The sequence below is a fragment of the Sapajus apella genome, unplaced genomic scaffold (assembly GCF_009761245.1).
Source record: "Sapajus apella isolate SASKATOON/1434 unplaced genomic scaffold, GSC_monkey_1.0 scaffold28, whole genome shotgun sequence".
Taxonomy (NCBI): Eukaryota; Metazoa; Chordata; class Mammalia; order Primates; family Cebidae; genus Sapajus; species Sapajus apella.
Genome location: NW_022436968.1, coordinates 22,109,802 through 22,125,499, shown reverse-complemented (window position 1 = coordinate 22,125,499; position 15,698 = coordinate 22,109,802). Strand labels below are relative to the sequence as shown.

General features: G+C 38.5%; 1 protein-coding gene across 2 annotated transcripts in view; it reads left to right on the top strand.

Moving 5' to 3' along the window:
• The window catches only part of PDK1 (pyruvate dehydrogenase kinase 1), a 37,130-nt gene extending 30,824 nt beyond the window's left edge, over positions 1-6,306 (top strand). For both annotated transcript variants that reach the window (XM_032292940.1, XM_032292941.1), the window contains exons 10-11: positions 158-271; positions 3,035-6,306. In XM_032292940.1, the coding sequence (XP_032148831.1) occupies positions 158-271; positions 3,035-3,175 (255 nt within the window). In that variant the 3' untranslated portion in view covers positions 3,176-6,306. The remainder of the gene's footprint in view (positions 1-157; positions 272-3,034) is intronic.
• The last annotated feature ends 9,392 nt before the right edge of the window (positions 6,307-15,698 follow it).

Here is a 15,698-nt window from a genome sequence, read left to right as displayed (position 1 = left end):
TCATTATTAATTCTTAAATATTAATTATATTAAATCTAATTCATCTCTCAGATGCAGACTCTGATAGCCCCAGGATACCCAATGGCATGTATCTTAATTAGAAAATTATTTCAGTGTGTGGCTTTCTGAATAGAATTTTGTTTTTCTCATCAAACAGGCTGGTTTTGGTTATGGCTTGCCCATATCACGTCTTTACGCACAATACTTCCAAGGAGACCTGAAGCTATATTCCCTAGAGGGTTACGGGACAGATGCAGTTATCTACATTAAGGTAACAGCTATAGTCTTCTTGATTTAATGTTTCTTTTGATGACAAGAACAGATACCCATACTTAACTGTAATGAAACTTAACTCTACCACCTGCTGTTTAAATAGAAAAAAAAATTACGGATTTTTTTGCCTGGTATTTCACCCATTTTGTCAAATGATCTCCTCAACTATGGGGAAAGAGATTTGTATCCTGGAGTGATCAGGACTCTGGCTATTAATGGGAAAAAATTGGGTTAAAGTAGAGAATTGTAAGTTATATATCATATAAGTTTAATTTTAACATAAAACACCTGAATGAACATCGATACACCAAACGTTTGTTGTACTACCAAGGCTTTTTCTTTGTATATGGGTCTGTAGATTAGAGTGTCACATTTACCTTTTTTGCAAAAGCTGTACTTACAATGCATCATTTTAGTTTATGTAAACAAAGAAACAAGTGCATACTCTTTTTGGACTTTTTTGCAGTCCTTTACAGATAACTTCTGACTGATTTGATAGCAAGTTTTATGTGACTTTCCCTCATGAGTCTTTCCAAAACATTCATCTTAGTTTTCAAAGAAACATTCCCTTTTTTATTCTTTGCTTGTGTAATAAATTTTGTAGTTATAATGACAGAACTGTACAAACAGATTTGGGAGCAAGCTTACTCTTAGTAAGCATATAGCTTACCTGGTGGAGGCAGAAGCACTTGGTCTTCTTCCCTGAAGTGTTCAATGCATTAAGGAGAGAACCATACATTTCACATGGTTGGAAAGACACTAGGTTCCATTGTTCCCTTTGGTTGACTAATTGGTGGCTGTATATGCCTGATTTAGTGACTCTAGTTTCTTGTTCTGGCCACTAGATGGCATCTGTTTTACAGGAATTGTTGAAGAATTTATATTGGAAAAAATAAACTTATCTGAAAAGACTAAGTTCTTTCTAGATGGCATTTTTTGTTTTTAACCATGTCAACTTTGAGGAAAAAGGGCAACATCAATGCAGTTTTTTTTTCGAGATGGCGTCTCGCTCTGTCACTCAGTCTGGAGTGCAAAGGTGCAATCTCGGCTCGCTGCAACCTCTGCCTTCTGGGTTCAAGCGATTCTCCTGCTTCAGCCTCCCGAGCAGCTGGGATTACAGGTGCCTGACTGATTTTTGTGTTTTTAGTAGAGATGGGTTTTCCCCATGTTGGCCAGGCTGCTCTCGAACTCCTGATCTCAGGTGATCTGCTCACCTCGGCCTCCTAAAGTGCTGGGATTACAGGCATGAGCCACCGCTCCTGGCCCAATGCAATATTTTTATCACGAAATGTAACATTTTGCTCTAGCCCAGTGGTGTCCAATCTTTTGGCTTCCCTGGGCCATATTGGAAGAACAACTGTCTAGGGCCACACATAAAATACACTAATGATAGCTGACGAGGAAAAGAAAAATTGCAAAAAAAGAAAAATCTCATAATGTTTTAAGAAAGTTTACAGGTGTTTTGAGCTTCATTGAAGGCCCATAGGCCGTGGATTGGACAAGCTTGATCTAGCCTATAGATCAAGAAATTCTGGAACATTTAGAGAGAATGTGGACTTGAAAGGTTTTGAATTCTATCTTAGAGAAAATAGAAGACAAGAAGTCTTAGAGAATCATTAAAATTGTCAACATCGAAGACCTTAGCATTATCAGAATGAGATTTTCTAGTTCAGGATGTTCTGCATCTTGGGAAATGCATTTCGCCTGAGGTGGAAATTCTACTGAAAAATCCTAACTTGAAGAAGATAACCAGGAATGTAGTTTATCTTGGGTTCCAGTGACTTATGGGAAGCTAAGTAGAATGAGGAATTAATGGTAATAATATGTTGGAAACAGTCATGCATGATGCGGAAATCTTGTGCACAACGACTGAAATTGGAGGCTGGAGAAGGCACAGGTTTTCAAACCCAGGACCAAGAAATGTTCATGCAAAAGCCAAGATGCCTTAGACATAGATTTATATTTATTGATAATGTTATAATGAATTTTAAAATTTTTATTTATTTATTTATTTATTTATAGAGACAATGTCTTGCTTTGTTGCCAGGCTGGAGTGCAGTGGTACAATCATAATTCACTACAGCCTTAAACCCCTGGGCTCAAGTGATCCTCCTCTCTCAGTCTCCCAAGTAGTTAGGACGACACCTGCGTGCCACCACGCCCAACTGATATTTTTATTTTTTTGTAGAGATAGGATCTTGCTATGTTGCCCAGGCTAGTCTCCAACTCTCAAGCAATCTTTCTGTGTAAGCCTCTCAAAGCCCTGGGATTATAGGCATAAGCCACCCTGCCTGGCTTGTGATGAGTTTTTTAAAGCACAGTGATTATACTGGGGAAAAAAAAAAACCCACCACCGTTATTTCTTCTAAGAAAGAATTAAAACAGATTTCATTAACTTTACATATATTAAGATACATATATCTATTTTTTTCATGCTTTTACATTTAACCAACTTCTTTAGTTAGCCAACCCTGATCTGGGTCATATTTAGTGTAAAATTTCAATTCAGCACCCTCCAGGATGGCTGGGATATTACTGTAAGCAGTAAACTCAGTCAACCTGCACATCAGTCAGTGCCATATATTTAATAAATAACACATTTCAAATATACATACCATTTAAAAGTATATTTATATGGTGTAAAAATAAGATACTAATAGAATATTATTTAATTTGTTGTAACCTTTTTACCATTCTCTATTTTCTCAAATAATGAATTCTAAAAAATGCCAGACTTAATAGGTCTCAGGTTTTTTTTCAGGCTCTGTCAACAGACTCAATAGAAAGACTCCCAGTGTATAACAAAGCTGCGTGGAAGCATTACAACACAAACCACGAGGCTGATGACTGGTGCGTCCCCAGCAGAGAACCCAAAGACATGACCACGTTCCGCAGTGCCTAGAAACACTTGGGACATCTGGAAAATCCAAATGTGGTTTTTGTATTAAATTTGGAAGGTATGGTGTTCAGAACTATATTATACCAAATACTTCATTTGTCGTTTTCACAAAACTGTTTGAATAGAATAAATGGAAACTGAATTCCATTTGTGCCCGTTAAGCCTCCTAAAGGATGAAATTGCACCTATTTTACACTTATATTTTCACAGTTAATTGAACATATTTTTAAACAACTATAGTTTTGGTCAACTTCTCGCTTTATGGTAGACTTCAGAAGTATGGAAATCTTCGGGTTTCTACAGGAAACTAGTTCTTTTTTTTTTTTTTTTTTAAAGAAATACTTTTATGTTTTCTAGAAACATTTTTTAAATAATAGTGATTAGCTGGTTAGCCATCTTGTTATTTAGAGGAGTTCTGCCATCTTTTGTTCAGTAGTTACAGCTGTAATATGGTCTTCATGTTTATCAGTGGCCGACGACAAGTAAAGCAGAAAACAGTTGCCTGTGATGACAGAACCAGACACCATTCAGCGGTCTGTGCGCGTTGTCTTAGCTCTGAGTTTAATGTATCATTTTTAAATTTTATTGTGAAGAAGTTTAATGACCAGCTCTCTGTGGATCTATGCCAAAATAATGGGCCATCTGTTCTAAGTGTACTTGTGATTAATGCAAGGGGGAATTTTTATACTGAAAACAAACAAACTAGCAGCTACTAAAATAGAGAAGAAATCGAGGGCAAAGCAATATGTCTCCAAAACTGATCTGATCGCTTGTTGAGGTTACCTTGAAAGCTTTTGGAAAAAAATAGTTCTTTTGTGTCCTACTCCAGACGTACTGAATCAGAATCCCTAGGGCTAGAACCTAGGAATCTCAGTTTTTAAAATGTTTCCTGAGTGAGTCTGATGCCTACCCTAGGTTGGGAACCACTCTTAGAGTGAATAGTGATGACACAGCATTTGCTAAGGTAACAGATCTGTAGGTTTTGGTTTCCATCTATTTAAAGTCAGATTTGTAGACTCAAGGAGACAGAAACTGAATCTCACACCTGGTGCAATTAGAAGCTTAATTAGAAGCAGAAGGACAAAATGACAAGTAACCAAAGCGTCAGCGCCATAATTGTACGTGTCTTTTTTTTTTTTTTGAGACAGGGTCTTGCTCTTTTGCCCAGGCTGGAGTATAGTGGTATGATAGGGCTCACTGCAGCCTAATCTTGGACTCAAGTAATCCTCCCACCTCAGGCTCCATGTAGCTGGAACCACAGTTGCACACTACCACAGCCAGCTAATTTTTTTATTTCTTGTAGAGATGAGTTCTTAGTATGTTCCCAGGCTAGTGTTGAACTCCTGAGCTCAAGAAATCCTCCTGCCTGGGTCCCCGAAAGTGCTGGGATTCCAGGCGTGAGTCACCACACCTGGCCTGTTGCACAAGTCTTGACAAACAACATACATTTTCGAAAACTATCCAGATTTTGTTATCAGGGAAAAGTCTGCTTAGGTTTATTACAGCAGTCCTTTGCATGCGTGTGGTAATTTGTGCTTTACAAATACTTTGATATAGTATAACTCTATTTGTCTTTGAAACAAAGCGATACAGCGTAGGCGGTATCATTCTCTTTCTCACTCAGTGTGGGACAGAGTTGCTCAGAATTGGAGCAGAGCCTGAGCTGGCAGATCCTGTCATCAGCTGGCAAGTCCGGGAGACTGTGTCATTTAGAGACTGTGTTGTTAGTTACACCTCAACATCTTTTAAGGTGGCAGGAAAATACATTGGAAATAACATTTTAAAGTAAAAATTCCAAAATTTAAAGAAGAGCTTTTCTACTTAAACAGGGGAGCTTTGTCTGGAAAATACATTGAGTTGAAACATTTCATCCTTTGAAGGATTATATATGAACAATTGTGTATAAATGTATGGATTAGAGGGATGTGAATGGGCAGTCAGTCCAGTGCGCTTGTTTAAGAGGCCAAATCCTGACTCAGAGGAGGTGCCATTTGCCCATAGCTTCTTAGCTAATCTGACCAAATGTTGGGAAAAATATCTCACCTAACCCACTATTCCTTAATTATGGATTTTGTGAAAAACAATAGGACATGTTAATGAGTAATTTATATTAGTTCAATGTATTACAATTTTTTAGCTTTAAATTACACTTTCCTTATAATGATGAAATGTTTTAAAATCTTCTGAATCAAAGTATTTACTTGTTTCCTAAATGAAACATTTTTACAACATTTGATGTTTTTTACTTATGAAATATTTTTCTCCCCCAAGAAAATTAAAACTTTGTCTATTTAACAGCTGAGAAATGGTGTTTTAAAGGAAAAATGAAGTTATTTTCCTTTAGCTTCTTTTTAAAGTAAAACAGCTTTTTACTCTGTTATTGTGATAATGGACAGAAAATTACATACAAAAATATTCTGGGAGAGCTTTCTTCTCGTTGCTTTTAAATCATTGTGCTACCTGAAAGGTTTTTAGATTTTATAGGAGCTATTTTGTCCACCAGCATTAATGTGACACAGTGTAGTTATGAAAATATATTGAAGGACAAGAAGTGGACACGAAGTAACCTGGGTAGTTAATGAGTGTGCCAGCGTTTTCTAGGAAGGAACAGTGAGAATATGCTTTGGTGTAGTTAAAACACTGGCTGGCTTTTGATGTCTTCGTGCTTAATTGTGATCACTTTCTTGTACTGTGATGTTTTTATGTGAATATGTTGAAGTGGAAGTTTACCATATTATTTTATAAAATGTTTTCTGTATGGCAATAAACTGAAAACATGGATTAACTCTTATTTTGAAAATAAATTGAGTCAGTTTGGCCTTTTAAAAAATATAATCATCTCTTTTAAATAGACTCTTTTTCCATCATCAAGGCTCAATATTTTGTAAAAATTGGTAGTTAAGGGGCTTGCACTAAATTTCACTATCTTCAGTAGAGGAACTGTTTGGAACTTAGATTTCCAATGTGTATATTCTAATGGAGAAAGCAAGAGGTAGATTTTGTATGTTTGACTAACCTTAGATTTTTATTATCCATACATACCACAGATGACTTGTTGCATAAATGAAGATCTTCTGTTATGTGATTTTCAAACGTTGTAAATAAATTTGAAATTTGAATAACCTTCCACAGTATGATTGTTTTAAAAAATTCCTAATTTAACCAGCATTATTACCCTCTGCTTGTACCAGTTGAATGTCAGAACTAAACTCCTATAGTCAAAGATAAATTCCTGTCCTATTTCTAACTGATGGGACAGAGGTACCACAATTTCGCTTCATTATTGAAGCTAAAAAGTTCTGTGACAGAACTCCAGAGGTAAAGAGCTGGAAAACTACTGGTTTTATGGTCCCACTGTTGCTCTGTGAATGGCTAATCAGAGGAAGCCAAAAATCAGCCAACCAATTTCAGTTTATGTCTTTAATTGTGATAGAAGTGTGAAGTTTCTACATATGGGTAATCAGGGTTGAGTTAGGTAGTTTGCCAGCATGACTTTTGCTGGAGGAACTTTTAATCATGTCTGATTAATTTCTGGCCCCAATAATTAATTTTCTTACAGTCAAACCCAATGCATTTTAAAAAAATGTAATTAATACTTTGTGAAGAATTTTTTACATGTTAAAAAAAAGAACACACACACTACTAGTTCACTTATTTCTGGCATTCATAAACTACTGCGCCTTCTGTTCTATTGACATGTTTGGAAAAAAGAATTGAACATATGTACCACCACCACCCCCCTTTCTAGAGTCCCCACAGTTCTTTAGTGATTGCTAACCATAGGTTTTTAATAGCAAAAGACAAGATTGTCAGTTTTCGGTGTAAAACTACTCTTTTTGGGTGACTTGGAAAAGCTGTTGTTTATATTGGGAATTGTGACAGCTATCTTTTACTTTGTTAAATTAGAGATTATTTAGCAAAAATAGTTTCACCCCAGTAAAATAAATTTCCATGTGAGAGTTGTGTTCATTCAAGGTTTATTTTTTGAGAATGGAAGTATACTTCCCGCATTCCTCACAGATAATATCAGAAATTTGGTTGTTTTGATTAAAATGTTGCCATCTACTTCTAAGTTAACAAATGTTGAGAAGGTTTTTTTTTGGAAACAGTTTATGAGGCCAGGACATTTTTAAATTTGACTCAAATATAAGAAACCACAGTATTCTTGCCATGGTTTTGTACTTAGATGTTTCTCATTATGGGATTCAGAATGTAACAGTTATAGTACTGTATGAAAATAATATACAGTTCTACAGTTACAGTGTTACATGGAAATACAGTATGGTATGAAATTGTTTGTCTAAAACACTACTCCAAAAATGGAGCTCATAAGATTATATAACTATAAAATAGGATGGGAGAGAGACAGAAAAATGTTTGTCTATATTACAGTATAAAAACAACTGGTTTAATATGAACTATTTCTTTTCACCTCTTTACTATCATTGTCTCCATCATGCCCAGTATGTGGTAGGCACCTGTAATTGTGAAGCAGCCTCGTTATCTGAGGTAAATACCAAGGTTCTTGGTCTCTCGACCAAGGACATCGAGGTTGCGGACACACGCAATGAGTTTGGAGCAGGAGTTTAATAGGCAAAAGGAGAGAACAGCTCTCTGTTATAGAGAGGGTTCCTGAGCAGGTTGCCAAAGTTGTGGTAAAAATGTCAGAGTTTTTATAAATTGGCTAGTGAGGAAAAGGCTCATGAGGAGGGGATGTCTTATCCTCCTAGGGCCCGACGAAGGTTTAATTGGCACCAGGTGTGCTATCTGTACAGTGCAGAGGTTTTTATGAACTCTTATCCCCTTCCCTGACCACATAGGCTGACTCTTAGTCTGTATTTCTTTGTCCTGCCTACATGGGAGGGAGAGTTTCTGTGTCAGTTCCCATACATCATCTTGTAGCTACAGGCATCCCCCCTAGTGCACCTATAGGGAAAGGAAGTGCTTATTATGGCCCACTGTTTTACTGGGGCCCATTGTATAAAGGTGAAGTTTGGTGATTACCCAGGAGACTTGCCCACCCCCTTCCCTGCTTCTGTGTCCACGGTGCCTTATCTTAGTTTTACTGTCTGCTCTTTTGGGCTGCTTGTTTTTAGAAGAGAGGTGATTTCTTTGAACTGCATGAGGTTAAAAGGGGATCTATTTTTGAGCTGCTTTTTGATAAAAGTTTTCTGCTGGGGACTCGTTTTACCCTGTCTACCTAAATTCTTTCTGCCTCCTATAACAAGTGTATGCTCAGTCAATACATAAGGAATAATGAACTTAATAACATTTCTTGTCTCCATTCTCAAAAATGATATCTTAAAAATGAGTCAGTACAACAAAGAAACTATGAGTAGTAACCAGTCCAAAACTAGCAAAAGGATGAAATACACATGAAAATGAGAGAACATCAGAGGAGTAGCAAAACAGCACTGCTAAAGTTACAGACAGGTTTATTTTAAAGTTTAAAATAGAAGTAAGCAAGCAAGCAAGCAAGCATGCTGATAGTGGTTAGGCTTTCTGTCTCCACTGCACAAATCTCATCTTGAATTATAATCTCCACATGTTAAGGGAGAGACCAGATGAAATTAATTGGATCCTGAGGGGGATTTCCCCCATGCTGTTCTCGTGATAGTGAGTTCTCATGAGATCTGATGGTTTTATAAGTGTTTGGTAGTCTCTCCGGCGTTCATTCTTCCTGCTGCCCTGTGAAGAGGTCCTTTCTGCCATCATTGTAAGTTTCCTGAGGCTTCCTAAGCCATGCAGAACTGTAAGTCAATCCTCTTTTCATTATAAATTACCCTGTCTCGGGCAGTTCTTCATAGCAGCGTGGGAATGGACTAATACACACCCACTGGGTTAGCTGGAGTAGGTAAAGCCACAGCCGTGGCAGCAATCAGCTGGTGGGTATCTCTTGATGGAAGCTTTGCAGGCTGAAGCAGAAGGGACCCTTCAGATAAACCTCTGGTCAGGAAAGCAAAAGACCCAAATAAACAGTGTTTAGATTTTTTTTAAAAAGAGATTTAAAATAATCATAAGAATTCCATTAACTTTATGACAAAAATTTTGTAAGTGGAGAGGAAATAGATATATTTCTAGGAAAACAGTATAAGATCCATCTAAGATTTTGACAATTTAATTCAATAACTACTAAGGAAATGGAATCAGTAATCACAATTCCACCTCACCAAAAGACAATTTTTGAAAGATGAATGTTACCAAAATATTAAGAAACACAGTTCCTATCTTAGAGAAACTTTGAAATGAGAGAAAGGTACCCAGTCCCTTTCATACTGTTAGTAAAATCTCAAAGCTACACTTGAGCAAAGACAATGAAAAACTGTAGACCAATCTTATTTATGAACATAGATGGAAAAATTGCCGATGAAATACTGGCACATTGAATGTAGCAATGTATAAAAATATTTGTATCTGTGCTCCATTGATGCTGTTTAAACAACCACCCAAAAAATAATTTGTATCATGAGCAAAAGCAGAATGTTTCCCAGAAACATGAGGATGTTTTAATGTCTAAAAAATCTATGTAATTTATCTCTCTGCAGATTAAAGGAGAAAAACCATATGATCACATCAACAGAGATAGGAAATTCAATTGGGGCAGGGGGATAGTTGTAATTACAAGTGCTTAACTCACTTACATAAGCCCTTATTGGATGTTACAATAAACCGGTATAGTGGCAAGTGTTAAGACCTACTGGAATTGTGTATGAGGTTGGACCCATGGCCCTGCCATGGAAAATTTGTTGAGTAATATGTCCCAGGCATCACCATTTGCAAGGTGTTACAAAAAGTTATCTGCTTATGGATTCCCCTTTCTAACTCTGGCCTAGTATTTTGGAACATAGAGGAAAGAAACATCTGATGTTTTTGTGTTTGGGTAAATATTGTTAGGCTTATAAAAGGGCCTAGGGTTTTTTTGTTTGGTAAACCATTGCCTTTCCTGCTTTGGCATGGCAAATCTTTATTTGAAGAAAAAGGTCCCTTTCATCTTAATGCAAACTCTCATTGATCAACAAAAGCAACAAATAGGAACAACCACTAATTAGGAAAACCATCAGATGATCCTCATTTGCTGTGGTGCATAGCTGACCTTGATTGTTGCTCCTGATGAGGAGAACTCACTTGGCCAATGGGAAAGTACGTTAAATCTTTGTACGCAATGCTTGTCAAACTTAAATATGACACGAATCATATGGAGATCTTGAGAAAATGCAGAGTCTAATTCCGCAGGTGTGGAGGGGGGCCTGAGATTCTGAATTTCTAACAAGTTTCCTGGTGTTACTAATGCTGCTGGTCTGTGAGCTGCACTTTGAGTAGCAAAGGACTAAAGGTTGTGAGATAAACTGCTATTAGTCCAAAGGGCCAACTGGAAAGACAAGACCAGTTGCAGAGCGGATGGAGGACAGATCTGGTAATCTGATTCTTACAGTACTTAAAAGGATAAGGAGGATCCATCTCTGATGTCCAGAGTACTTGATGGGTGTGTCCATGACCTTGAGATCCAAATCCCATTGGTTAATTCATCTTTGTGAAATCTGAATTTAAGGATCTTAACCAGTGAACATGTAACTAGTGGAAAGCCTGAAAATTTGCTAATGCAAGGAAGTGATACCCATGTGTAATGCTTCTCTTTGTATCCATTTCATGGGGAGGGTCATGGGAGATGACAGCAAACTTGAGTGGTTGATGAGAGCTTCACTAACATTGTCTGCTTCAGGCAGTAAGTGAAATCTCTGGCAGTGGGAGGCATGGACTCAAGACTGAAAGCTCTGACACTTTACAGCAGTGGTAGGAGGTAGATAGGACTTAGTGGCCCCTTAGAGCAAGGTCCAAGTGATTTTCTCTGGTGAATGCCGATGTGTATCTAGTCTCCAGGGTTAGATCCAGGCAGTTAACATCAAAGTTGGTAAGACCTCATGCCTGTGAATGGAAGGCCTTGGTAAAACTTCATTATTAATGTTTTGCATTAATTTAGCAGATGACTGTAGTTATTTAGCATAATCCAATACATGAGCATTCTGTATGAATGACTGCTGATAGTTTAGTGAAGGAGATTCCGTTTATAATTTGGCTGTTAAGGTGGGTGCTCCTGTCACTACTGATGGGTAGTGATCTTAACATCAATATGTAAAAAAATTCTGCTGAGATTTGGATTGTGGTGTGTTAGATCTCTAGACCAATTTGAAGAGCGTTTAACAATAATGAGCCTTTCAATTTATGAACATGGTGTATATCTGCTTTGTGGGTTGCAGGGGAAGAGTCTTGCTCTGTCGCCCAGGCTGGAGTTCAGTGGCATGATCTCATTTCACTGCAACCTCCGCCTCCCAGGTTCAAGCAATTCTCCTACTTCAACCTCCCTAGTAGCTGGGATTACAGGCGAGCATCATCACGTCTGAGTAATTTTTCTATTTTTAGTAGAGACAGGATTTCATCACCTCAAGTAATCCACCTGCCTTGGCCTCCCAAAGTGCTGGGATTTACAGGCGTGAGTCACCGTACCCAGCCAAACATAGTGTGTATCTTAATTTACATAGTTGCCTTTGATTTCTTTCATTGGTGTTTTGTCGTTTTCAGCTTACAGATCCTGTGCATATTTTGTTAGACTTAAACCCAAATATTTCCTTTTTTTTTTTTTTTTGATAACTTACAAATTTTTTTTAGAACATTTTCCTTTTCCAATGTTCATTGCTAGTACATTTCACCTTTTGAGTCTCCAGTTCAGAAAAATCGTGGCTTCTGGAGTTTTACTGAGGACTAGAGATAGCTAAATAACATAGTTTCACATTAGTCACCTGGTCTTTGATTTGGTCTCCATAATTGAGTAAATGGCAGTATGTCCAGTGCAACGTCATGCTGCCCTGAACCTGACCTTGCCCTCCGTCTAGCCCTCACTGCTGTTTAGACTGCCAGTAGTTTTACTTCACTTGGAAGGGTCAGCAGTAAAAATTCGCTGGCCCACTCCAGGGCTGCTTGAGTGTTACTGTCTTGTGCCACAATATGGTGTGGCCAGATTCCTTTTCTAGTTTTGAGATTATTTTGTAGCGTTATATTAGGTATGTTCTTACTCAAGTATCATGAGGGGCGTTGATTTGTGATGCCCTTTTCTTACTCATCTTCCAAATGGCAGGCAGTAAATGGCTTATTAAGCAAATAAAAGGTTCAAGATCTCAGCCTCAAAGATATATTTATAGATGCCAGGCTTAACATTCCTGAGGCTCTCAGAGAAAACTTTTCCCTTTATAGACTCTGCACTTTAAGAAGGAGGCACAGGGCTTAGTTGCCCCATTTAGTTACTGACACACCTATATTACTGTCCTTGGCTTCTTACCCCAGCCCATCCATTGGGTTATGTCAGTCTTCTATTCCTAAGTGAGAATCCAGTCAACAGGAGGCACAAGAGATAGAACCAAATATCATAATGCCTCCTTCCATTCCACTGTGAACAGTCAAGGACACTGGAGGCTTCTGGGTAGGACATGCTTGTGTGTAGGAGCCTCTGAGCTTAAAGATGTGTGGATGGAGCTAACTAGACTGCCCAGGATTGGTCTATACTGTACTTTTTTTTTTTCTTTTAAGGGAGAGTCTTGCTCTGTTGCCCAGGCCAGAGTGTAGTGACACGATCCAGGCTCATTGCAACCTCCGCCTGCTAGGGTCAAGCGATTTTCCTGCCTCAGCCTCCACGTAGCTGGGACTACAGGTGCCCACCACCGTGCCTGGCTAATTTTGTGTTCTTAGTTAGAGACAGGGTTTCTCCATGTTGACCAGGCTGGTCTCAAACTCCTGAGCACAAGTGATCCTCTCACCTTGGCCTCCCAAAGTGTTGGGTTTGCAGGTATGAACCACAGTGCCTGCCCTCTCTGTAAATCTTGCGTCAGGGCACTGAGCTCATGAAATCTCTGCTGAATGGGTTTCATTAGATTTTCATTTTCATCTTTGCCCCATTTTTGCTAATATTAATTATTGGGAAATCACCTACTTTCCTTCTCTTTGACCAACATAGGGGTAAGATCTGTGGAAAGACATTTACCACCTGTTTGAAAAGGTCAGCATGCTGATGTTCATTAACTACCACCTCCACAGCTCTCCTTCCTGAAAACCTGATAGATGCTCTAATTTCTGCAGTCCAGTCACTATTCTTCCCAAACTCCATGAGCCAGATTTTATATGTACTTTGTATGACCATAAAAGTCTGTACTGATATAGATATGAAACCATTTAATTTTGTGGATCACTGGGTCCTCTCTTGCATAACGTAGTTCTATGACTAAATGGGTCAGTGGATAATCATACTTCATGAGAATATGATGTCTGGGAGAAATAAACAGCTAATTTAACAACAAATGACTGCCCTAATTCTGGAGACCTGGGAAGTGTTGATTAGAGTATAATGATCATAAGCAGACATTGGGTGCTTTAGCAAAGCCAATTTGCCTGCATCCTCTGGAAGGTAAAGTGTGCCAAAATCTCTTCTCTTTTAGAACTTAATCAAACACTTGGCATCCACAGAAGGCTAGGAGGTTACAATGAATACTTACCGTTTTTGTGGAAGCCCACAATCTTTTGAATGGCCTTTCTGTATTTTAGTGAACCTCCATGTCATGAGCCTCGCTTCCTCAAGTCCCTTTGGCTGATGGGAGGCAGACAGTAACTTCAGTTGGCAATTAGAAACATCTGCACTCAGCAACATGAAGCACAAGTTCTGTGCAGTTGCCCATATGCTGGCATGAGCTTTGCCTTTTGTATCATTTGGCTGTCAGAGGATCTCTCATGATTGCCAGGTGAAGTTCCTGATACAGAAGTGGCATCAGTGCTGATGTTAATGGCTGCAGTAAAGTCAAATTCCTAGATTTTGGTGCTCTGTGGTAGCAGAGAGAATGGTGTTAGTTTCTTTTTTCTTTCAGTTTTTAAAAACGTTTTTCATGTTGAAGTTCACGTGACCTACAACTAACCATTTTAAAGTATAATTCAGTGGCAGTCAGTACATCCACAGTGTGTGATCACCACCTCTAGTTCCAAAACATTTTTATCACCCTAAAAGGAAACCCTGCACCCATTAAACAGCAGTAGTTTCTTGATCATGCCACTTTTGTGGCATGGTTTGGGGTCTTATTCCTGGGCTCTTTCTCCTCAGTGGTATAATCGTATAGGGGTGGAAATATAAAAGAGTAAGCCTTTAGAAACTGTGCCTGAATTAGCTCTCAGGCATATTGTCTTCAAAGGAATGTTTTAAACCAGCCAAAGACTAACATCAACATGCTTACATTTTGAGTCCAAAATTGAAATCCAAAATAGTGAGCCAGGCATGGTGGCTTGCGCCTGTAATCCCAACTACTCCAGGGGCTGAAGTGAGAGCATTTCTTGAACCTAGGAGTTCCAGACTGCATTGAGCTGTGATTGCGCCACTGCACTCCAGCCTGGGTGACAGAGCAAGATCACTTCTAAAACAAAAATTCGATATGGTAAGTGTGTATGCATGTGTTTTTTTTTTTTTTAAATGAGTTTGGATACAGAATCAAACAATTGTGAAAATATAATTGAATGAGTTTCATATAGTTCTTTCTAAAACTCCTGCTGTTCTCTAATGTGGTTTGCACCAGGCAAAGATGATGGCTTCAACATGTCTCCAGTTGTCTTGCCACTCCAGGGCCTGCCTCAAACCAAAATAAAACTTGTTGTTACCCTGAGACAAGCCAACTCTCATTGCTTTGGCAGCTACTACAACTACAGGTTGTTGCATCATGCCGAGCTCTGTGTTCTTTCCAACTTCTGGAATGGAGCAGGATGATAATGTGTTGGTGAACCCAAAACAATGGTATAGGAAGAAGGTTGGCCAAACTCAGAGTGAAGGCTGACCCCGTATCTGGTTGTAGCTGAGCCGGTCCCAGGGGAACAGGCTTGGCAGCAGCAAGGGCTGCAAGGACCAGCAGGCAGCACAGGAAGAAAAAGGAGCAGTGGGTAGGGGAACTCTAGGGCAGAGTGATGTTGATAACTGGCGTCTGGAATCTACAGTTTCCAATTCAGAGCCGGCCACCATATCCAGTGTATACTTACACTCCAACACATTTCCTGGGCAGTGATCTAGAAATGATATTTTTAAAAGGTGCTGTGTTTCAGTGTTAAACTGTGGTTATCCAAGCAATATCAGATAGTATGCAGTTTTTGTAGTATAAGGTAAAAATCTGAATAATAAAGGTTATTAACAACTTAGTATTTGACTCAACTGACATTGAGACCCTTGATGCAAAAAGATAAGTTAAAAGATAAATTTTCATCACGTTAAATTGTACAACTGTTTATCATTCACTGTGCTGTAAGTCTGTCTGTGTGAAACCAAATCCATGGATTTACCAATGGCCATTTTACCATCTCCAAAGTTATTTTTTTGAATTCTGTCTTTCCTTATTCCAGTTTTTTCTGTTTGATTAAAATCCATCATGTTCTCCTGCGTCATATATCACTCATTTTTGTGTGAGGCACTTAGACCTTCTGAGAAAAAATTCAAAGTTACCTACTGTATGATTGT